Raw genomic sequence first — 24349 nt, forward strand, 5'->3', positions numbered from 1 at the left:
AAGCGAAGAAAGTTTTTCATCCAAATAATAGCATCGAACAGCGAATAAAAGCTCGTTTCCTTCAATCTTTTATTCAAGAAAGCGAAACCGTTGAATAAAACATCCCCCGCATAAAAGAACCGTCTTCCACTTCTCATAAACACGACATCGCCTCCACTTCTAACCCAAAAAGAATAAAAATAAATTATTCTTCACTCGAAGATCTCCAATTATTCGTCTATTCAAAAACCAATGAAAAAAAAAAAGGAGAACGTTTTAAAAATTCGATATCGGTTTCATTCGGCATTTTCGACTACGCGGAACGAAGTTACGGCTGGCTGCATCGTATCTCCCTTGAAATTCGACCTGCATCGCTGTGCACCTACTTCAGTTCGAACGGATATACAGGTTCGTCGACTCGACGCATTATTATGTCCCCGGACCCATGGATCGAGGGATCGAAAATCGATGGGCGAACCCGGCGCCCGGAAATAAAACCGGCGGAGAGCGAAAGAGCAGCTGCAACGGCCCGTTGTTGTTGTAAATCAACGAGAGAATGCAAGCGGAAGTGGCAGCTTATGACGATCGACGCGGCCAATTTTTCCCCTCGAACGACTTCTGGAACAGCGGCGCACCGTTTGACAGCCGCGACCGGAAACGTGACGGGTTTATCGAGCTCCCATAACTCCGACGATCCGTGTCGAATGTTTGTATTCCCCTTTTTCCGCCTCTTGAATCGTGCGGTCGCTGCTCGATGCAACGCGGAGCGCGACGGATGCCGGAAATCACCTCCCCGTTTCGTTCGTCTTTTCTTAATTTTTCTTTTCTTAATAAAAATTCTGTACAAGACAGCCATTCCAAGATGGCTGCGGTTGATAGCCACTGTTCCCAGGTTTGAATAATAGCTTACGTTTCTCGTTTCACGGTCCCCATATTTGCTGGAAGCTAGTTCTGTTCCACTTGCATGATTTACGAGCGACGAACAACGCTCCGGGAAAGAAAGTTCGATGCGGACGATTCATTCGGAACACCCGGTGTGTGTGTGCCGTCTAATAGATCCTCTTCACAATTAGTCACGCCCTGGAAGTGCATTAGGAAGCTTAGAATTGGAAAGAATTCGATGAAAGGATGTATCCTCCGCTAAAGCCGCGAAGCTTTAAGTAGAAAATACTGTCTATGGCCAGACGATGGCCAAACTTTAAGCATTCACGTAACTTACGGTTCGGCGAGGATGTTCTGCGAGAGTTTTGTTGATATTTCCTCTTGATAGCAACGAGAGATCTGATTCCGATTATCGAGGATCCGTACCTGTTGGGAAACACGATGCAGTAAGTAGAAAAGATTGGGAATGGCCAGACAGTAGCTGCTGCAGCGTAATACAATCCTCTTTGAGTTTTCTAAGACTTCTTATGCCCGGTGCTCACGGAGAGTACAATGGGCTCCGACGATCCTCGTGAAACAAATATTACTGCTGTCATCCCACTTACCGGGTCTGCAACTATCTGAAAACAATCTCCTCTGTAAAAAAAAAAAGAAGAAAATGTACTTCCTTTCAAAGCAAAAGTATTGTATTTCGAAACAGCTAACACAAAATAATGGTGCATCGAATTGTGTTTATCCGGCAGAAGGAAAATGTTCGAGCAGGTGAAATTATGTTTGCACCAAAGCAGAAGTCTGACCAATGCCGGGCGATTCTACCGAAGAGTAAAGGATAGTATTATAACGGTATAATAGAATATCGAATAAGAACCGAAGTAGAAAGTTGAAAATACGCTTCTGCTTGCAGCGGTTAAAATACGAATTCGTCGTTTCTCCGCGTGCGGAATCCGTATATCGCAGAATTTATCCGCGCGCGATATGGAACGGCCTTAGTTGCTGCATTTTTCTGTCGGTGGTCCTGTTTCGCACGCGTCGAGGATAACGCCAAGAGAAATCGATAGCAGGACTTTGCAGTCGAGATGCAGATACGCAACTCGCTGACGAAGATGCACTTGTCACCGTCAACCTGTCGACGGGGATATCCCTTTCCCTTCGAAGCTACTCTTGTATTTAGACATATTCTGCAATATTGAGATATTCTTGATAATTATTAAAATTTTGTAATTTTTCAAATCTCAGAATTTAATTGCAACGTACCGTTTTATTGTACATTGTACATGTCATATTTCACTGATTACTTTTATGTCGTTTGTCAAGACTACTTTTATACCTCCAATTTTAGATCGCCAATATAAAAAGAGTAAAATAGGTAATGATATAAATAGAGCATACTGTGTATGTATTATGAAGTATGTTCTTGATAAAATGTCAACTTCGATAGAATTTTACTCGGGAAACATTGTTGCAACAATTTTTTAAAGCTACGGATTTAACGTTACCCATTTTATTGTATTTGTTCTTTAGAATGTAGTATTGTTGTACTACACTGTACTACATGGTAAGAGACTTATTATGGACGTGCAGTATAATTTGTACATATTTGATAAAGTTCATGAAATACAATATTAAAGCCGGGGTGTGTCGTTCGGAAATAGTAAAATTACCATTTGATGAGTAAAATTTGATCAAAGCTGACATTTGATTAAGTAAATGTTATCCGGAAAGGTTGTTCCAACATCAATTAAATTGATTTGCATACTTCTGCAATGGAATACATGAATATTGATAAAAGCAAGGGTTCGTTGTATAAATTAAAAATGGAAAATTATAATAATTATAAGACGGAGTATAAACATTTTTTCGTCGACGTTCAACGTTTTCGGAAGAAACTTCCGAAGCGTCCATTAGTTTCCTCGATTTCCTCTATCGAATATCGAACAGGGAAAGGAAGCGGCGCCCTTCGAGGACCCGAACAAAGGAAGTATTTGCCTATTCCTTATTTGAATCCCAATTCCGCTAAAGCTTCTAATGTCCCGGGACTCGGCAAATAAGACGCTTCCCTTTCAAAAGAGATGGAATTGGAAGAAAGATGAGGAACGTCGACGAACTGTCAGAAAATTCGGACGACGATTCTCCGTTATCCGACCTGGAAAATTCATGGCCATTGTCGTAATTACCATCGCTCGTTGTTCGTTTCAATTCGCGCTTCCTTTTGCGATTCTAATTTAGATATAATTCCTACTTATCCTCAGAGATGGAGCACCTATAATAATCAACACTGTTAACAACCTGAAACATTTCGAAATACTTTTCGATAGCGTTCCGAATGAAAATGCAATGTTTCCTAAAGCAAAGTGCATTAGAACAAAACGTTGCGTTGACCGGAGCGCACAGGAAATATTCGCGCGCCCAATATTTCCGCGCCAGTCGTCGGAATTTCGAGAGGAAGGCGACCCCTAACGAACTGGTCGTTTGAAAACAAAAAAAACAACCACCGCATCGGAAAATTACGGTGCAACGTTTTGATGTTGATAGTTTGTCCGGCGGTCGTTAACCGAGAAAGAAGTGAAAAGCAACGGTGAAATTGGTGTGACGGTGGGCCATTCCCCGGGCAGATTGATTCCCATGGCGGATGGTTTACCTGCGAACGAGCGTTGTTAAGCGAACGATTACGCTCGCGAGATGAAACTGCTATTAACTCCGATGGGCGAAATGGTTTTCGCGGCAGCGGCGGCGACGTCAACGGTAAATTTTACACGAGTCCGGAGCCCGCCGCGAGACAAAAGGCCCGGAAAAAATTGCCAAGCGCCCCGCCGGTCTCCCCCTCGCAAACAATTACAATCGGCCTCCCTTCACGCGTAATGTTTTCTCTTCCCTTTTTTTTCCACGAAATTAAAATCCATTTGCGCGCCGATTCACTCGGTCATTATATCACCTTGTTTTCATTTTCGCCTTTTTTTTTTTGTTCCGCCTTTTATTCGAATAAAACAATTGTCTCGATCGCTTCGCGGAATAAACGCAAGCTCGACGCGAGAGAACGCTCGCAATAATATTTACATGGTTCTCCACGAGACTGCAATGGCCGCTCATTATGCGCAGCGAACAACAACAAGGTTTCAATGGGAACGTAACCGTACCGAAGCTATAAATAATCTACCTGTAATATTCTGAACAAGCCAAGCTTACTCCTCATCTCCTGCCTGACCAATATTGGCGGTTTCTCCTTAGCGCTCATTAAACCCTGTAACAGCGTTAAAAACTTTAACGGATGAAAATTACTCGTCACAATTACGGTGCATTATAAAATTTCAAGCAATCTACATGTAATATTCTGCGCGGGCGCCGTTCGCAAGGGTTCTCGCCTCATCTCACAATATGTCTGACCTTTACGGGCCGCTTCTACTGCGCCTTTATCTTCGTCGAGGAATCTCCGTAAATTCAGAAAACTTTCAAACAACTTTTTAAGGGTATATCTCGGGAAAAAAGTAATATCGTAGGCGGGCGTCTGACCATTGTTGGCAGTTTCTACTTGGAGTTTCTAGTCTCCCAGCGGTTTCACGAGGTCTCGCGGCGCATCGTTTACGATTGTTACAGGGGGGAAAGGGGACGGAGTTTTTGAAAATTTTATGTCGCCGCGGGACCCGGACGCGTAATGCAATTAGGAGATTCGGGTCGGGAAGGAACATCGCTGGGAAATTTACGAGCCTCCGTGCTTCCGGTAACTAGATACGGGGAAGTTCGCGGATAATTTCAATGTGGGCCAGTTACGCGAAAACGCTCTGCGGAATTTTGGAAATGTTGGACAATACACCTTTAAAAGAAATCGATGAAAGTTAATCTAAAGCTTGAAGCTTCGATTCCAGGGGAACGGAGAATTGCGAAAATCATCGCGAGCGAGCTGCACGATTTTCTTTTTTTTTTTTAAATGGGAAACAGTGCTCTCCGTAAAAGCGATAACGAACAGTCGGCGGAGAACAGAGACGGGAAAAGCGATTTCGAAATTTTCCCCCGGCCCCGACGGACCCTAGGCGCGGAGAAATGAACTCTCTTCCGAAGTATCACCTCGTTCGATCCGATTCCACGAGAATCCTGACTGCGTACACCCATTTTATTCCGCCATTTCCCGAATAATCCGGAATCTTTTCCTGGGCTTTACAGCGCGATCGAGGAGATTCGCTACGGGAATTGAAAACAATCGATGAAAATTCCCTGAACGCCGATAGAAACGGCGAAGCTAAGTGCGTTCGATCCACTGAAAAAACAACGGCTCGGCCCCGGGAACGAGGAAATAAATCCTCGAAGGAGTCCTCCTGTTTGCCCGGCTTCTCGCAGATTTCAATTATCCCGCTGACATTTTCCACGCCCCGTTGTTCCCTTAGCGATCACGTGCGTGGGCATTTCTGCACCTAATCATCCAGCCACGCTCGATCTCCATACAAATTCCACTGGTTTCATCTAAATCAAAATGAAGAAACAATTAGCCTCCTTCCATTACATTGACCTGTACCTTCTGCAACCATTTAAATTAAGAAACAATTCTTCTTGGTATAACTACTCTTTCTTCTAATTTCTCTAATGGGTTAAACTTCGCCCGAGGAAACCAGAAATTTTGAACTTTTCTTTGCGTAATCCTGCAGATTTTGACGAGAAAATTCCGAAAACGCAATTTTTAGAACGAGGACAAGTGCATCGCTCGTTGCATGGGAGGCTCGAAGGGTTTGTTTAAATTATTTCTCGCCGATCGATTTCGTTTCCAGGGGAAAAATGAAACGGCTGAAAAACTGGCGGGGAACCGAAACTCCGTTCGGGATGAAGCCTCGAGCCGTAAACAAGGAGACAGTAATAACGGTGAGTAACGGGGATCGTGCTTCTTGTCCCGTGAAAGACGCTCCTCGACGGGGAGCATAACGAGACGCTTTTTCCCGTCGACGGGAAGCTGCGTCGCTTCCTCCAGGATCCCGGTTGCCATTATGTCGCGGAGGATCTCGATGCGAAGACAAAGGACCCTCGAGCCACGGGGTGGTTCCAAGCGAAATATCCTCGCCGCTAGTCAGACATCGCGGACCATCCCTTAATAGGAAATTATATGAAACGGTACGAGGACGTTGATCGGCCAACTTCATCTCGAAAAAATAAAACAGTTCAAAGAATATATACGTACGAATACTAGATTTATAAGATACCAATGTGAAGTACACTTACACATTTTTCGGAATCATCTGTTCCTCCGTGGGATCCACTATTATTGACTCGCGCGAATACGTCCGAATAATTGCAGCACAATCACTAAACTTTACACAACACACTGTATAAAATGGTGACAGCGAACGAGAAGATGTTACTCCGACCACGATCAAAATAATACTGCGATCTTGACCGCGTCGCTCCCGCGGACGTGTGACGTCACGTTACACGAGGCAGGTCAGCCGCCGTTTGTAAACGGTGAATACAAAAACAGGGAATTCCGGGAAATGGGGTCGGCAACTCCGCCGCCAGAATTTGTTTACCTCGGTTTTGTGTATAGACCCTCACCGTCTCACCTGCCTATTGTCACCGTAACACGTGCGTGGGAACCACGCGGTTCAAATCGCAGTATTATTTTGTTCGTGGTCGGAGTAACATGTTCGCTGTGTCGCGATTTTCTAAACTCTGTTGTGTAGTGTAGGCTCCGAAATACAGGGACGTATTCGCGTGAGTGAATAATAGTGTGCTGTGCACCCGACGGAGGAACGGATGATTCTGAAAAATTTAATTTAATGTAAGTACTAATTTACGATCACGTTATGAACCACTACACAGCTTTATTTAATAATTAATGAATTGCAAAAATGAGAACAATTTTTGTCCGACGTAGCCAGCAATGTTCGCGCATTTATTTTTTTTTTATTTTTGACGTACAAATTATTTTTGTGGATCTTGTGAACAGTTTGGTGGTGAACCTGTTACCAAAAAATGGTAATTATCCTTGACCATGGTGAAGTGATGTGTTAATCGAAACGTCGGCAGGTTTAACGCTGTGTTTCCTGTTCGATTAACGCTCGTCACGGCCGTGTCACCTTTTATCGAATCAAAGCGCGAAAATAATTAACCGATGACGGCGGACGTGACGAAAACCAGCCCGACGGTACCCCACGAATTTTAATGAACCCGTGACACGTCCAAAAAGGCGGTTCCCGGTGCTCTTTGACACGAAAATAGCCGGCGAATTTCATGGTGTATTTTGCTCGTTACGCGCCGGTGTCAATTAATTATAGGAGAATTAGTTCGGTTACATGAATCCTTCACCGTTACTACCGACGTATTACCGTGCTACAATAATTACCAGTCTGTCCGAAATCACGGATTATCTCTTAAACCTATTACGGTGTCAATTACGGGCTCAAAAATTCTCTTAGATGTAAAGAAGAAATTGATTTGCTCGCTGATAAACAGTTTCATCGTTTGGCCAACATTACATCGAGAATTAAAATTTGTCCGTGCTCGTAAAAGACGATTTTTAACAAAATTCGTGGAGCAAAATATTAAAATATTTGTACACTTGTTTGCCCAACACCGAAACTTGTTTCTCCGCGGACGAGATGCGATGTTTAATAAAATTCTTGCTCGAACATTCTGAAATTCTTGTTGCCGAAGTTCTGTTTATTAAAGCTGTCGCTCGACGGGCTCTCGGTTCTGCGTCGAATCGATACCAGAGGCTCTCGCGAGTGTCTATGTAAAGAGGCAATTCGCGGAGCACAAGAAAACGCTCGAAACGAAACCGACGGATGATTTCACCGCTAGGACCGAGTCTCTGTAACTTGGACCTATTGTTTCTCGGGAAGTCGTCCCCATTTAAACGCGTTACAGAGTTTCCGTGAGCTCTCCCGTCGCATGGAAATGTTTTGTTATGCCGCGCGCTACTTCGAACTTCAACGCGGACGCTTACGGAAGGCGAACAAACGAAAATTAACTTGTAACTAAATTTAGAGAAACCACTCAATTTTTTTTCTATTAGGAGCTACTGCTTTTCTATTCGTTCTGTTCCGCTCAAGAAGGGAAAATTTCGAAAAATATTCCTTGCGAATCATAAACGGAAAAAGAAATATTACTCCTTCAAGATGTCAAGAAATGTGAAATTAGTTCTGAGCTGGTAGCAAATCTCAAAAAATATCGTTTCTCGAGGAAAGGCACAGAGAAAATTGTTCAACGCTTTGACTGCCAAACTAGAAACCTCAAAAATTCCATAAAATCAAAGTTATTTGATAAAATAGAAATTGAAAAAAATTAAATGTATGATGTCTAGTCCTCCAACTTCCTTGCATTTTACAGATCCCAATTAAATTTGGTACAGTGTGTATATTAACGTAAAAATTCATTTTAAAACCTGGACAAATAATTCCGGCACCCACATATGGGTGACAACATGTTAAAGGGCAGTCAACGTGTTAAAGTATTATTTTTTGGTTAGGAGTAGCAATTATTTCTCGGGGGCTCGTTTGCAGGGGTGAGCGGCGTTTGATAAAGATCCCAGCGGGGAAATGTGAGAAGAGTGTCAGGTGCGTCGGAAGGATGCACGCGAGACAATGGTAATTGAAGCGGTCCTCGGTCCAGACGTGTATCTTGCGGACGCGGTGCAGTCTGGCGGCGACTTGAAAATCCGGCCACGAGGAGGAGAGGGAGCTATTTCCACCGCCTTGATGACCATACAAAAGAGGCCTGCCGAGAACACATAGGTAGCTCAACAGGTAGCTCGGAAAGTGCCTTTCTCCATCCCCCGGTTCCCGCCCCTCCGCTCCTTTTATGCTCGACGAGCCTCTCTCGTGCCTACGCACGCAAATTCCGCCCCTGGAATTGACATTTTCCGACGCAACCACCGCCCCCCGCAATTCCCACGCTCGAAACTTTCCGCGAAGAATTTGCAAGGGCTCCCGTAACGAGAACAATGCCGGTCGACTTCGAAGAACGGCTTCAAAGTTCGGAGAAAATCATTCTCTCACACTTCCAGAATAGTACCGTGCCAGAAGTATATTTTCTGAGAAAGAGTCGTTCCCTCAACTCGCAATTTTCAGTATGATTGCGTACAGGACAGGAAATTTTATTTACGTGAAATTTGAAGCAGCGTAAAGATTGAGAGCTTTTCAGAATATATTAATTATTAATTTTGAAGTAGCTCTCGAAAATCCCACGGTGAGCAGATCGTTTCTTTACTTGTTGCGTTCTACTTTCTGCTCGATAATTTCTTCGCGGAATGAAATAGCTCGCCTCTCATTTCCATCTTCGCGCAATTAACTCTCCAAACACGAATTCCCGCAAAGACCTGATCGATATTAATGAGCGAGTCGGTGGGCGTAATCCTTCGTCAGCCAGCTAATTATTTCACAAGTCGAGGTTCAGATAAATTTATGATAGCACCGAATGCGCTTCGATTAGAAGCGGAGAGCGGAGCCAAAAGGGGAAACCATTTCCTCCGTATGTAATTTTTGAAACGACGTTCGTCAATAACCACTCAATTTTTTCTCTTCGACTCTGCAACTTGTTAAAATACGATTCGCATTTTTCGAACAAGGAGGAACCACCGGAGGGGTGAAACCGATCTCAAAATGTCTCGAATCTCACCACCGCTGTGCGTCCAGCTTATTAAATCGTGATTCAGATTTATCGAGCGAGGAGGAATCGTTGGAGGGGTGAAACCGAATTCCAAATTTTTTTTCACCGCGATGGCCGATCAGGGTGAATCGAAATGAGCAGTTTGACCGTGTGTAGAAGACTGATTCCGTCCCGGTGCAGGAATCCGAGCGTAACACGTTCGATCTGGTACGGGGCGTAGAAAAACCACCCTTCCTCTCTCTCTCTCTCTCTCGCGCTTTTTCTCACGCTGGCAGCTGGCCTCCTTGACGTTTCACGGATGCCCGGACACGCCCGTCGCAATCCGTTATTCGGCCAGGCATCGGCAGCGCGAATGAATATTCAATCGACCGTCGGAGCCCGCCTGATAACTGATAATCCCTCGCGCTCGAAATAGCTGGGATCCGCGGCGCTGAAAGAGGATTCCGGGAGGATCGCGGTTTACTCGATCGCTCCGCCCACCCACTCGTTCTACTCGGACGATGAAATATGGATGCCTAACTGCCCACGATTTCCAATGGCTTTCCCCCGGCCAACGAGACGCGGTCTACAATTTGTAGAAACGCCGACCGACCGACCAACGCGCCGCGAATTCCACGGCCGAGACGCAATTAACGCGGACCGTGCACGTTGTGCAACGCGTTTTTCCGACACCATGCGCCCTCGATGCGCTCGGAAATTGTACCGACAGCCGGAGGTATTTCTTTTGTCTTCGTGCGGACTTTGTCCATCACCGTTTCCATGACTACAGGCGGCACTCCTCTGCGTGATTTGTCCGGGAACGCATCCTAAAATACTGCCAGCTCATTCTTCAAATTTTCACAGGACCGAAAATGTCGCAATTTCTTTTTAGATACCCAGTATTTCGCAGGACTAAACATTGTCGGATGACGTACATTTTATTTGTAGCTTTATAGTTAAAGTACTGCCGCCTCGCCTTAAACGCGAGCATCAACGCGAACGAAAAAGATCGAGTACTCGAAATAAATAGTTTGCAGCCTACAGTAAAAATATAGCCTACAATTAAATCCTCAGTGCGACGAACGTCCTTTGAAAAATATCTTCCGAGACATTCCGAGGTCTACATCAAAAAGCTCGAACAAAGAGCCTCCAAAAGACCCGAGGATCTGCAGAGATACCTAAAAACTCGGCACACTTGAGCGAATCGATGCCCCAGCGTTGAAAGTAGTCGCACGTCCCCAGCAATCATCATCACGGGGACGCTTCCGAGGAGCATAATTTCAGTCGACCTAGTGCCTGTCTACAGGCCTCGAAATCCCGAAGTCCTCCGCGTCTCCGGAATCCGGCGATCGATCATCTTTAGACATCAGCAGCAAGTCCCTGGCAATCTCCAGCAAGCCTAGATCCTGCCTGGCCAGCTCTTCGATCATCTGAGTTCCGGTTAGCTTCCTGTCCCGAACCAACGTCTTTCCACACCCATCTAGTTTCATTGTCCCCGACAGACTGTCATCGTCCTGGGACTCTATCACATAAGTTGCAGTCGTGTCGACGGTCTTCAGCGACGTCTCGCTGGCTGTATTCTTGAGCATCGCCGCCTCTTCATCAGCATTATCCTCTGTTAGGTTTTCCTCGTTATTCTGTTCGAGGTTTCCGGGTTTCCCAGTTCTCTCTTGGTCGGAGGATGAAGAGAACTCGCTGGGGGACGAGTATAGCTCCTTGGATGTTCCTTCTGTCTCGTTGACTCTGAAAGTGGTGTCTCCGCGAGAAGTTACGTTGTCGTCGCCTAGATCCGATCTAGCAGAGCTGCAGAGATAAGACTGCAACAAGCTGCCGTCCGAGTTCGCCGTTATCTCCTCGTCTTCCGATTCGCTGCTAGATCCTCCGTCCCTGTACTCGGTTATCACCCTCTTCTGGGAGAACATCGTGGTTATAATCGTTTGCGTTCGACTGCAGAATCGATTCGATTGTTCAAACGGTCTCTCGTCGTTTTTACTTCTTGGGGAGGCGACCTTGGACTCTTTACTGTGCACCTTTTCCAGGGCGAGTCTACGGACTGCTAGCGACATTCGGTCGATCAGATCTTGGATGTAGGAGTGCATCGGGGTGTCGCCTTCTTCCTCCGTGATCTTGGCTGCTTCATAAAGTTCTCGAGTGGCTTCTGCAAATCTTCCTATCTTTGCCAGGCTTTGACCTTGGGGAAGACGAAGCCGATCAGTAGACTTATTTACGTTCTCGAAAAAGAAAAAGTTTCTTGCTCACCTAGAAGAAGCTTGCCATGCAACAACCACTTGGTAGAATTGACCTCCTCGGCCACCTCGATGCACTTGAAGGCCATCTCCAGTGCCCTCAGGTACTTCCCGGTCTCCAGGTAACACCTCCCAATCTCATGCCTGATCCAAGCGAGCGGTATCGGCTCCTTAAGGTCAGCAGCCAGGTGTTCCCAAGCTCTAGCCGCCGCGTTCAAATGGCCGAAGCTCAGATGCACCTTGCCAAGCGTCGCCAACGCTCTACAAAGCTGCACAACGTCACCGGTGCTCTTCGACAGACGTATCAAGCGAGACACGCTGCACACGGCCCAGTCGTGTCTCTTCAGGGCCACGTGTATCAAGGACAGATAATGGTAGGAGGCGATCTGATAACGACTCGAGTCCTCCAGGTTCTCCGACACCATCAGCAACCCTTGCGCCGTCCTCATGGAGTCGGCCATCTTGCCGGAGTTGAAGGAAGCCTCTAGACCAGCCAGATATTCGTCCGCGAGGTTGTTCAACTGTCGCAGCATCAGCTTCGACCTTGCCAATTGGGTGTGCATAGGTCGAGGACTGGGCACGGTCTTCCAGAAGCTCTTGTGGTCGTCGAAGTAGCTGGAAACGTGGAAAGAAAGCGGTTAGGCCAACGCTTGTGTGCTTGTCATGCCATCTGGCGACTCTACCGGTAGGCGACGCGCGATGCTGAGTATACGCCAACATGGCGTCGCCCTTACCTGTCAAGAACGCTTAAAATCGCTCAACTTTGAACACATAAATTTCGAACTAGTGAATTCCTAGCATTAAAATTTAGATTTTCGTCATCTTCTCGCCGAAATCTACAGGACTACATAGAAAAAGTTTAGAGTTTCTGGTTTCCTGAAGTAAAGTTTAACCTGAGTCTCCACTAACTTCTTACAGTCATATTACCAGCAGCATCGTTTCTAAATTTTTAATGGAATTTAAAAGAATGAAGAGGTTGGAAGACATTGTTCTGGGTTTAATCTGAAGACACTCGTGGGATTAGTCTTCGGGATTGACAGAGTAGGTTCAGGGATTTGCTCTGCGCCCGGTGGTGTTTTCATGCAACGGGATCTAATTGAATCTACTGTTCCATTGAGATTAATATATTCGATCCTAGGGAGCTTAAGTAACATTCTTGCTGATACTAGTTGAGACTGTAAGCCACGGCTGTATAGAACCTTACAGCGTCGCTGCAGCTCGTCTAATCCCACCCCGAAGACGCGTTGATGCTGCCGTCGAACGTATCGGTGTCTCGCATGCTGGACAGGGGATCATTGGGGAAGGTTGGAAAATAAATAGGCGAATACCATACCTCAAGACTTCCGTGACGGAGGACACGTCGGGCTTGCTCTTCAGCTTCTCGTTCGCCAGAATGGCGGCGGTTTCGGGGCACAGGCTCGCCATTAGCCGTTCCTCGGTCTTGATGTTCGCCGATGACGTCCTCCGCGTCGTTCTCGGCGGATTGTTGCACGAGTTTATTGTCGCCGTGGTTCGCATGGCTGCTACTCTATGACTGTCGTCGCGGGGAAACAGATTCGCGGCCCGATGGTACACCACCAACGCCGACTCGTAATCACCGCTGCAATTTGCGAATTCGACGCTCGGAATTCGTCCGGCTAAGTGGCGGCCGCCCAGACCAGCGTCGCGCGAAATCAACCCGCGATTAATTATGGCCGACCGACTCCACTCTCGAGAAACTGCGGCGACACGGGAAGCAATTAACGAACGGGTTGTCGCGAAACGCTCGCCGAACGGAGGAAACGTAAACGGGGTTCGCTGTAACCTCTGTTTATGGCAGCTCTACCTCCCGAATCGACGGTGCAATCATTTTTCTAGGCTGCATACAGCGCCGAGGAGTATTTTAGCACAGTTCCCGATAACGCCGGTTGGCCGATTGACAAGCATAAATATTTACCACGAACTACACGTCTCTATTAGGACAGTAGCTCCCAAACGTTTACGTTTCGCAACGTTGCCAAACATAGCTGTTGTTGTTAGTGTAATATCGATAAACAAAGGTTGCTATTAGTGACACTTTAGTACCACGTAATCTTATCCTTTACTAAACAACAAGTACCAGTAAGTAGAGTTGCGATCAGAAAGACCCCACTGTGTCCAATCAAAAAATTGATCACCTAATAATCTCCGAGCTTTAAATATTAAATAGCTTTCTTTCACGTTCGACACGACTTCACAGTTCTTACGTTTCCTTAAATCTTGGTTTTCGGTATTCCGTTGAAATTCCCTGCCACAAAAATCCACATCCACTTTCGAAAAAATTCTGTTCACGATTTTCACGAGCGACGAAATACGTTTCTTTCCGGATATTATATTTGTACCAGTCCCCATAGAATTTTATATTAACCTTGTTTCCATAAGACCTGGGATCCTTTCCATTCAAATCTCCTGCCCCAAAAACCTATTTCCGCTTCCAAAAATTCTGCTAAAATAAAAATGACTTCGTGACTTTGAAAATGACTTTGTTTCTCTCTTTCGCAGTTTTACTAAATTGTAAACAACGCGTTGATATTCTCGAATTATTTTAATCTGAAAACCCGAGTAAATTATTGTAATCGTGGGGCACCCAATCGTTGCGTTAAAATTTATCCACGCTTCGTTTGAGACAGTGGCATTAACAATTCGAGGATCCACTGTAAAATCCACAGTATAGTAATTTCCGCAAAACGTTGGTTAATCCCGGTTCCCCGGAGGGTGGTTCTCGATCGACAGCGATCGCGGAAGGATCTAAACAACGGTCGGCGACCATAATTCCGTGGTTACGGCATGCATCGGTGCTCGACCGATCGAACACCCACACACACATACACGCAGAGAGCCGGCTTGTTCCGCGAAACTCGCACCGCCGTTTTGAACACGACGCGTCGTCCAATTGGCGGACAGGTGAATGAAACGGCGACGTTAATGATGTCGACGCGAGGAGACCGGTAATAGCGAGCGATAATTCCGTCTGTATAATTTCGACGATGAAATATAGTTGACGCGGGGGAAGTTCGGCAGCCGGCGCACACGAATTCGAACGGCCGATTAACCATTCATGAAATGAGTTTGCTCGCGGGAAACATCGTTGCCCGTACACGATTCTATAATTAATCGAACGTTCGAAAACTCTGACTGACTCGCGCAGCATTTTAACCAATTTTTTCTCGCATCCCGGCCGCGTCGACCGCCAATCATTGCAAATCAAAATTCTCTACGACAAAATATTTTTTCCCCCGAAAGAGAAACTCGTTGACCGACAATTTCTACCAAATTTCCGGATAAAAAGTCGCAGAACTCTAAAGAACAGTATCTCCTCGCCGATATATGTCCCTGGCTAGTTTGATCCAACAAAATACGAAACGAGACATGAACGCGAAACTCGTGCGCCGCAGTGGCAATAAATTAATGCGTGCGGCGCACAATGAAACATTTTAAGTTCGCATTCCGGACAATCGTCGCGGAACGGTTGGAGCGGGGATTAATCGGATCCGAAACGAAATTGTTGCAGCGACATTGAAATAACGTTACAGGAAGTTATTCAGATTCACGTATCGTTCGGCCGATGCGATCGCCGACGCGGCGGACGCCTCGCAATTAACTATGCAAAAGTGATTAAACGATACTGTACGGTCGGCCGAATAATTGAACCCGCGGCTCCAAAGGAATAAATTAATTCCGCTGATTAAATCATTAAAACCGCGCTCGAACAATACCGACCGAGACCGGCCGTACGGTGGGACAAGGTTCAACTGCCAGCGATAATATTATTTTACAACCGGTTCCGTGCAATTACCATCGCGACAGGCTTGCGCTTTTGCAACGCGAAGAAACGCCATTAGCTTCTTTCCGAACCGCTCGTCGTTCCTGGGAAATAGTTGCACGATGTTAGGATAACCCAAGTTTTTCTCTCTCGATTATTACTAGATCTTTATGCAAAATTATAATTATATATACGCTCGAATAATTAGTTAAGCAATCGCGTTCACAGTTCCGACGGAATGTGTTTTCTGCCAGGAATAGTGTTTAACCCGTTCGTTACCTCGTAAATGCATAAACCGCGCGCAGCGCAATAATCACATTCACAATTTCAAAGAAGTGCATGCCACGACGTATATGGAAAGAAATTAAAAATTTCACAGTGGATAAAGGGAAGACTGAAAGAGTGAAAATTCTTCGTAAAACGAAAATGAGTGGATTTCCTCCGTAAGGAAGAGTCAAAGAAATTAACTAATGCTCGTGTGCCGTTTCGAGAAAAATTGAATTTGTACGTTTCGAGCCGCGGAGAAGGATTCAGATTTGTATAAATTGTATGCACCGGGATTACTGTATCTGGCAAAGGTTATTCAAGATTCGTCTTGGACGGCTTTTACGGAGGAAATTTCGCGCAGAAAGAATACGAAACGCAGCGACTGCGACTTGAGGCGAGCGAAATTATAGAGAATAAAAATCAAACATTGCGACGTTCCTGCATTCGCGTGGCATCGGATTAGCCTGAAAGGAAACCTGTCCTCGAGACGGGAAAGAGAATCGCTGAGAGGAAAGAACCGAGAAGTTAATTCGAAGGACGCCGGTACCGTCATCAGCATCTGCAACGCGAACGCGTTCGTGAATGCAGCACCGCCTTTCGCGGTAAACACTCGAAACACCCTTTAGAAAGGGCTTCGCGTGAAAAAATATTTCTTGCACAAATGGAGAAATTGTGGGACCAAGCAAGAAATTGGCACCAATTAAATCTCGGTAAAACGACTCCAAAGAAAGCAACCGTTTGAATCAGCTATAAAACAAGGTCACTAATAATCCGATTGAACGTCAAGGAATTCGGTGAACCTTTATAAATGCGTTCATCGCAAGAAATAGGAGTCGGGTCAAGTTACATAGGAGTTGTTTGTCAAATGATGTACAAAATGAGAAATTTGCGCGACCATTTGCAGGCTTTTTCTTTTAATATTTCCCGAGTTATTCGCGACGGCGGGCTGCATGTATGCGCAGGTATCGATTCAACGCAGAACAGCGCCTCACGCCGATGGGACGGAAAATTGTCGAGGGACTACTGGTCCCTAGACGCCAGCTACCCAGCTAGGGACCCCCTAGCGTGAAAATTCGCGAAGGTCGCGAAATATCCCTTTCAAGGATCTCCTCCGTGGAGAAATTGACGAACAGCCGTCTCTCTCACCTGCGATAGAGCTGATCGGCCTCGCGATGCAGAGCCTTCGCGAGCTCTCTTCCGTTTTTCGCGTGGTTCCTCTTCTGTTCGGACCGGGCTCGGGTCTCCGCATGTTCCACCGCTTTCCTCACCTCGTCCAGGCCGCGCAGCTCGTCCTTGTGGCCACCGCTAGCGAGGACAGCCATCGATTTTCAAGGCTCGAACACGCACCGACGTCGCGCCTGCCTGAACTTCGCCGTGGACAATCAGACACGAGAACCTGAAGCTTCTCGTTGCGCGTTGGCTCGACGTCGAGTATCGAACGTGTCGGGTCGTTTTCGAGTCGATAAAGACACCTGTCGTGCGAGCCGCACGATCGTAGAACGTGAGGATGTTAACCACCTTTCGAGATTCATTACATTTTTCTGCTCAATTTCTTCCGCAATCTAATAAATGCGAGAACACAGCTTTTCTAAAAATATTTTGTCCGCCGCCATCTTTATTCTTCAACCTGAAATCCATTAGAACCGCCATTGAAACGGGTTCAATAGAAAACGTGGCTGGCTTTGAACTTCCTAATGGACCTCCATTTTTCAAATGAAATTCTACAATGCAGTCATTAGAACATACAACCTGTACACATTTGAAACCGCTGTACAAGCTTCGTCCATCAAGCTTTAGTATTTGACCCATTTGTGGCCTCCATTCCAGTCTATCCGCCATGTTGAGATTATATTGTACCAAGTACGTTCATTAATCTTTGTATCGCCTAGTAAATCGTTGACAACGGTCTACTCTACAGACATAGAAGTTAATTAAAAAATTTCTATTCATTAAATTATTGCTGCAAGAAAATTTTTGGCAACAGTTCTGTGTTCTGTACAGACGCAAAAGCACAGGAACCCATTCGTAGTTGGTTTATCGGTACATTTATCATTTCAAGAGTACAACTCCACCAAGTACGTTCATTAATCTTTATTACACGAAGAAAATCTCTGACAACGGTCGATGGACTATACAGACACGAAAGCGCAAAAACGAATTTTCCAGAAGCAAAGAAATAAATTTCGAAGGAAATGGACCGTTCGAAGAAAAAGAATCGTTTCGACGACTGGGAACTAATACCGGGAGCCACGTGCACCTGCGTTCAAGTGCAAACATTTACCGGGACGAGAACTTCGGCAACTTTTACCGCGACATATCGATTACGAACAGAGCCACCCCCTCCCCCGCCCCGGTCTTCGTCCTCTCGGGTTAATTATAAAGCATCCAACCCGACGGAAGACTCTGAACTTTTCCAATAGAGCGAATCTAATTTTCTGCAGTGAACTTCTTAGCCGGATTTGGCGATGGAGCTTTTGAAGCTGGTGGGAGGGGGAAGCCTCGTGCTTTCGATTTGACGGTGCGCGGGCAAGTTATCCCATTAGGAGAGATTTTCGTGCGATAAAGTGTCCGTTCCACCGGTGTCAAAAAGTGAATGAGATAGAACATCTTGTCCCGTTCCGCGAGAAATCCACTTTGGCAGTGTGCTGTGGGAGGTGTTCGCTCCCACCGAAGCTGTTTCCCTTGAAGAAACGCGGCTTCGTTGATGCTGGGACAGCGTATCCTAATCTCTTGATAACCCATTGCACTATTTGGACATCCTTCGGGGCTCTACTATAGTGTCCTTCGAAAACAGTTACCGTCTAGTCTACTCGGAGGAGCTGTTCCCCTTGAAGAAACGCGACTTCGTCGATGCTGGGAGGAGTTAGCGGGTCAACAAGCTCCCAGCCAGCCCGGGTGACTGGATGGCCCTAAAACTTTAATTGCACGACGTGTAAAACTTGGTTCTCGCTGTAACTTCCGCAGTTTGCCTTTAACTAAGATGGCTCGAGCTACGAGTACACCGTTCTCGCGTTCCTCCATCACAGGACCCCATCAATAGCTGCTACTGCTGCAGGCACCCTCTAACGCTGCATCTGGACAAGATAATGATACAGGCTCTCTTCGTCTTCGGACGTTCGGAGTTGATGCAACCTTTGATCTTTCTTTCGATTAGCTTTACCGATCCAACACGGTCCTTCTGGCATCCTTTTCAGGGTACTCGAGAGGATATTGGACTCTTCGTCTTTAAGCTCTGTTCCGTAGCTTAAACCTAGAATCACAGTTCGGTTCTTTGGAGCTGATGCGACTCGGGCTCTTTGTAGTCGATGTTGCACCAGCTGAGTTAGTGCGTCGAGTCTTTGTGGATCGTGATACTTCTAAAGACCCCTTTCTTAGGAGATTACGGGCAGCTTTATTGAATTACTATCGACAGAGTCCTCCAGCAATACGGAAACTATGTTGCACCAGAGGTAATGTTCATTGATCTAATTCATCGAAGTCAATGTATCCTGGTCTCTCAGTAGCTCGTGCTATACCTGAAGACTTTTCTTAGCTCCTTCATAGCATTAAGACTATATTGAATCATCGACAGATTCAATTCAAGATATATTGAAAGCACGGCATCCTGATATCTCTTCATAGTTGATAACCAATCTATTCTTCTCCTAATCTATTCGTGGCTCGGTTTCCCCGTTAATCATCGACAAACTCAACAACAGGGAAATTCTACCAAGTCATGACGACTCTCAGTCAAACTCATTGAAGTCGATATAACCCGGTCTCTCTTTCGCCAGCTCATACTTGGCCAGGAACGCTCTCCGAGCATCCTTTACAGGGTCCTTCGCGGGCCTCGGCATGATACTGATCCGTTTACAAGGGAACCTGAACTTCTTATCAACAGGCTTGCAACCAGGCATGACCGACAGTCTCCGTTTAGCAGGAACAGTGTCCATACTCCTCCACAGATAGTCAACGTCGGGTTTCATATCATCCGGCATTAAATCAAGGATCAACTGCTGCCTCATGGCGATTGGATCCTGATCCAACATCTTCTCCACGTCGGTCTCATCGATCATGTCCAGTATCCACAAGTAAAATTCGCTTAAGAACTCCAAGCCTAGTTTCTTGGCACTGGCTAGCGCCAACACTGCAGCTTCTTTCGCTTCGTTTCGGTAATTTTGGGAGATCTCGATGCGGAGGAGTAGATGGTGAACGTTTAGGACCCATTGCTCGCTCTCTGCTTCCTCCCCCATGTCTCTGGCCTTCTTCGCGTAGAATCTGGCTAGGTCGTAGCGATGGATGTCGATGAAGAACTTGCAGAGCTCGTGGAAGAGCCAGGCGAGCTCCAGAGGTTTCGACGCCATTGCTAGTCTCCTGAGAAAGCAGAGGGTACACGGTTAAAGATTATTCCCGAAGCTCTAAGCATTTGATAAAAATTTATTTATTCTGCTAATGAGAACGCAACAAGCTGACTTTTCGAGCGAGCTTCAACGGAAATGCTCGCACCGGAAGTGGAGCCTCGCTTTAGCAAAATTCATCCGGGGCAAACAAAGGGGGATAAAGGCGTAACGGTGGAATTATGACTGTCAAAAATCCCGACCCAGTTTTCGGCCAGACTCTCGCGAACCATAAATATCGTCAGGCTTTGCGTCGCCAAAAGTTCATCCGGCAGAAAAAGCGCCGGTGAAGCGCTTTAGCCATGTGCTTGAACTTTTCCGAGCGGTCGGTCCGTCGACTCGCGAATAGTTCCCGAAAAGATAGGCGTCCAGGATCTCACTTGCGAAAGACTCTAAGCGCCTCTTTGCCGCTGTGCGCCTGGACCCAGGCGATGTCGCAGTCGCGAGGCAATTCCGCTACTCGTATTCCCAAGTGATGCTTCACGTAGGTTTTTATCAGCTCCCTGGACCGGATCTGCCTTAAATCCCTGGTGTCGATGTACGCCCACGCGACCATGTTGTACACAGCGTCCAAACACTTCTCCTTCAAAGGGAACATCTTCAGGGAATAGCCGTCGAATTTGTCTTTGACCCGGTCGACCATGCTGGGGAACGGAAATTTCGTATAGATCATTGTGATTTACCTATGAGTTCATCTAGACATACACCTAGTGATCACCAACTACTAAAGAAGCTACTTCTTCATCGACTCACTGGAAAAACGTGACGTAATCTTTCTTTATCCTCGTCTCGTGAAGACGACGCAACAAGAAGTCTGCTTCGATGATAATAAGGTTCCTCCTCAATCTCTTCTCCGATTCAAGCATCTGTTTATGTCCTTTCGGAATAGCTCTTTTTTTGAAGAGGAACGTGTACAGCGGCTTACGCATTCGTAGGATATTCAACCTGTTCACGGACCTCTTGAAATTCTTCCACGCGTGATAATGTAGCAGGTCGACCGATTTCTTGTTCGGATGGTCTATTAATTCTGCCTGCTCTGCCATAGAGTACAAGAAGTCCTTGTCGCAGGCCATTCGGCCTAGGTACAGTTGCGTGATGTAACTTTGCAGCTTTCTGATCGCCACTTCTGCTTGTACTTCGGGATCGTTGACCTTGAACCTGGCTTGTTCCTCATCTATGTCTGTAATCAGCGAAATAGTTAGTACTTCCGGTTTGTATTTTGCAAAGAAAATTAAGGGAAAAAATGGCCAAACTTTTACGGTTGATCAAAATAATGTTCTAAGTTTAGCTAGTTTTCTTTAACCACGACCAGTTTGATTTCAGTCAACAATGAAGATAAAGATATTCGTTGCTGCAAAAGACTTGAAACTGTGCTTCAGACAGCTATTGTGAAACAATAGAATGCAAGTGCCGAGAATTTATTAAGCAATGAAGTTCGCCGCATCGAAGTATTAAAACTTCAACGCCAACGAACAAGTTAATTCCCCTTTCGCGTTTCTCGGAAGCTCCATTAGCCACCGGCTATGCAAATCCGGCGAACAATATTTGTTAATAACACCCGCGAACCAGATTGCAGCCAGATTGCGGAAGATTAAAGCATGTAACGAACAACATTAAGTTGTAACGAGCTTTTTCGTGGGGAAGTCGTTCTCATAACCGGGACGTCGAGTTACAGTCCAATTAGTCCGCCCGAACAGGAAGTTCCAAACGGTGACGGAACTAACTTTGTTAACCCCGAGGGCCAGATTCGCCGGAAAATGAAAATCGGTAAATCAGAAAATTAAGTACGGACTTAGAAATTAGTTGACCGCGGCTTGCGGTGCACCGTAAAAAATGTACAAACAACCGATGGGACATAACGGGCTCGTGTAATGCATTTTTGATGACCCTTTCCACGAAAGTTAAAACAAAACCTGTCTCGAAGCGCAAAAGAAAGAGTACCACACAGTAAGCCTCTATGTTATCCTAGTTCAGCCCTCAACCCACTAATTATTGTAATATATAGTACAACTCGTTAGTTTGCTATTATAATTAATAATGAAAATCGACGAAAGGTAACATCGTTCGTAACAGCAAGTAATCTAGGAAACCGAGCTAGGAAATCAATAGCTAATGCGTTTCCTTGGTCCACTGCCACTTTCAATTAGCTATCCACCATGCTCCTAGCCTCTGTGTTATCCTAGTTCATCCCTCAACCCCTTCATTATCAGCACATCCGATTCAGCTCGTTAGTTTGCCATTACAGTTGACATTGATATTGAAAACCGACAAAAAGTGACTTCGTTCACAATCTCTGGCAAACCTAACTAAAAAACTACTTAGATTCAGTCATCCTAATTGATCCCACAACCCCCTACCAATAGCACTTCAGCCATTGATGCCTCTGACGTTCCAAGATCTAATTTGTAGAGTCAGTTGCAGTTTCCCCAGCTTTTTACCAGCCAGCTCGTCCACTTCCTGCTTCATCTTCTCGATCATCATCTTTCGGTGTTCTTGGAGGTCCCGTATCCATGGCGAAAGAAGCAACAGTGCCTTAGGATGGGTGTTCTTGCCGACGCATCCCTCCACGGTCTCGTTCCCTTGGAGGATGCCCCTCTTCAGCGCAGTTGTTTGTCGCTTCCTATAGCCCTGATAAGCATGCACCATGCTGAACTCGAACTCGCCGACTTGGAACAGGGTCGCCAACTGCATTTGCTTCACGTGGGAGTAGGTCGGATCTGAAAAGTAAATACCAGTCTATGAGAACGTGCTCCTCTCAGTGTCGCCAAACGAGAAGACCCCACAAAAATTAAAAAATCAGAACCTACCAATTTTGATGCACTGCTTCGTGGTCGCAGTGGCTCTGATGTACCTAGCATAATTAACCTGGGTCCTACAAAGACCCAGGTATGTCCTGAGGTCCCCATACTGTCCCTGCTCGATCGCTTTCTCGAAGTAGTCCTCGGACAGATGAAACTTGTTCAGTCTAGCCAAATAGTATCCCCATTCCCGATAGACGATGCCGTCCCTGAAGAACAAGGGCACCACGTCCTTTGGGTCCGGCATTGTTTCCGGCCCGATCGGTGTCCGAAGGATGGGCAAACTTTCTTGGAGAATGCGCAAGAATTCGCAACGGTGTCCGATGCCCAGGGACGGCTAACCTGACACGCGGCTCGATCTATAATTCAGGAGGTCGATAGACACCCCGAAGGAGTTCAGTGGCTCCCTTTCACTCATGAATTTTGCACGGTGGTCGCCGGGAAGGGGCTCCCTTTATAGTCACATCTTCACCGAAACTGACGCCCCCCTTTACGCTTTGATCGACACCGAAACGAACTTTGCCCTTCTGCGATCCTCGGCTGACTTCTTGACTGACAACGACGCGCTACCGGCGCATTCACCGACCTGAAGTTGCTGGTATCAATCCAGACGACATTAACAAAGTTTGAACGAGTAAAATCGCTTGGTTCAAGAATTAATTTGTACAGCTGATACAACAATTCTGTACAACTGACAACATCAACAAGGTCCGCAGAAACAAACAGCGAATATGCCACGCAAGGGGTTCAAATCCCGATGCAAGCAGCACGGACCAAACAGAACCATAAGTTGGCTCGCAGTGATGTTTGCGGAACTGCATAAACGTCTGATAGTTCATTAGGTCGACAAGGCGATCCCCTTGACTGGACAAATTCGCAGGAATGTCGAGAGACACAGCTGACAACGCTTCCCTTCCCGGTTCAAACGGCGCGTCGCGTGGATTCGCCTGTGCCGTAGTTAATTAGTGTTTCGCAAGTTCCAGCGTACAATATCGGCAAAGTATTTAGGGGAAGAAGGGCGTGCTTCCGCTCGGTGTTCTTTGAGCCCCGCCTCGTCTCGTCTCGCCTCGCCTCCGCCTCGAGATCCAACAGGCCGAGCGTAATCCGCTTTCGACTCTGAAATACTGTCGCGCACGTAAAGCTCCTTGTGGCATTAATTGTCACGCACCGGGGGAGAAAGGATTATATTGGAACGACCGAGGCGATTTTGCGGCTGCCAAAGTTCTTCCCTCGGCTGTCGGGACAGCTCCCGAAACTTTTTGTTAACGGCACCGCCGGAATTACTATCCCCGGGATTCGGGGATCTTTCGACTTCCCGGGTCCATTAGCTGCTGCGAACCGAGAGTCCCTTTAACCCTTGAACGCTCCTCGGAAACAGTTGTACAAGAGGTCCCGAGTTAATCCTTCGTGTCGCACTGGGGAGGTTGAACACAGTCGCTTCTTCGTTCTACTTGATCA

General features: G+C 46.3%; 3 protein-coding genes across 3 annotated transcripts in view; 1 reads left to right on the forward strand and 2 right to left on the reverse strand.

Moving 5' to 3' along the window:
* LOC143361498 (uncharacterized) overlaps nt 1-24349 on the forward strand; it is a 123935-nt gene that overhangs the window by 96496 nt on the left and 3090 nt on the right. The gene's annotated exons all lie outside the window — the stretch shown is intronic.
* LOC143361353 (uncharacterized) lies at nt 10666-17039 on the reverse strand. The gene is made up of 4 exons (XM_076800689.1): nt 16864-17039; nt 13003-13269; nt 11683-12284; nt 10666-11614 (listed from the first exon to the last, which is right to left on the reverse strand). The coding sequence occupies exons 1-4, from the start codon at nt 17037-17039 to the stop codon at nt 10713-10715; spliced, it is 1947 nt and encodes a 648-aa protein (XP_076656804.1). The 3' UTR covers nt 10666-10712.
* Nucleotides 17765-22770, reverse strand: LOC143361339 (outer dynein arm-docking complex subunit 4). Its single transcript, XM_076800677.1, has 4 exons — nt 22532-22770; nt 20847-21273; nt 20474-20737; nt 17765-20070 (listed from the first exon to the last, which is right to left on the reverse strand). Exons 1-4 carry the CDS (start codon nt 22737-22739, stop codon nt 19443-19445), a joined length of 1527 nt encoding a protein of 508 aa, XP_076656792.1. The 5' UTR covers nt 22740-22770; the 3' UTR covers nt 17765-19442.

Source organism: Halictus rubicundus, chromosome 15 (assembly GCF_050948215.1).
Source record: "Halictus rubicundus isolate RS-2024b chromosome 15, iyHalRubi1_principal, whole genome shotgun sequence".
Taxonomy (NCBI): domain Eukaryota; kingdom Metazoa; phylum Arthropoda; class Insecta; order Hymenoptera; family Halictidae; genus Halictus; species Halictus rubicundus.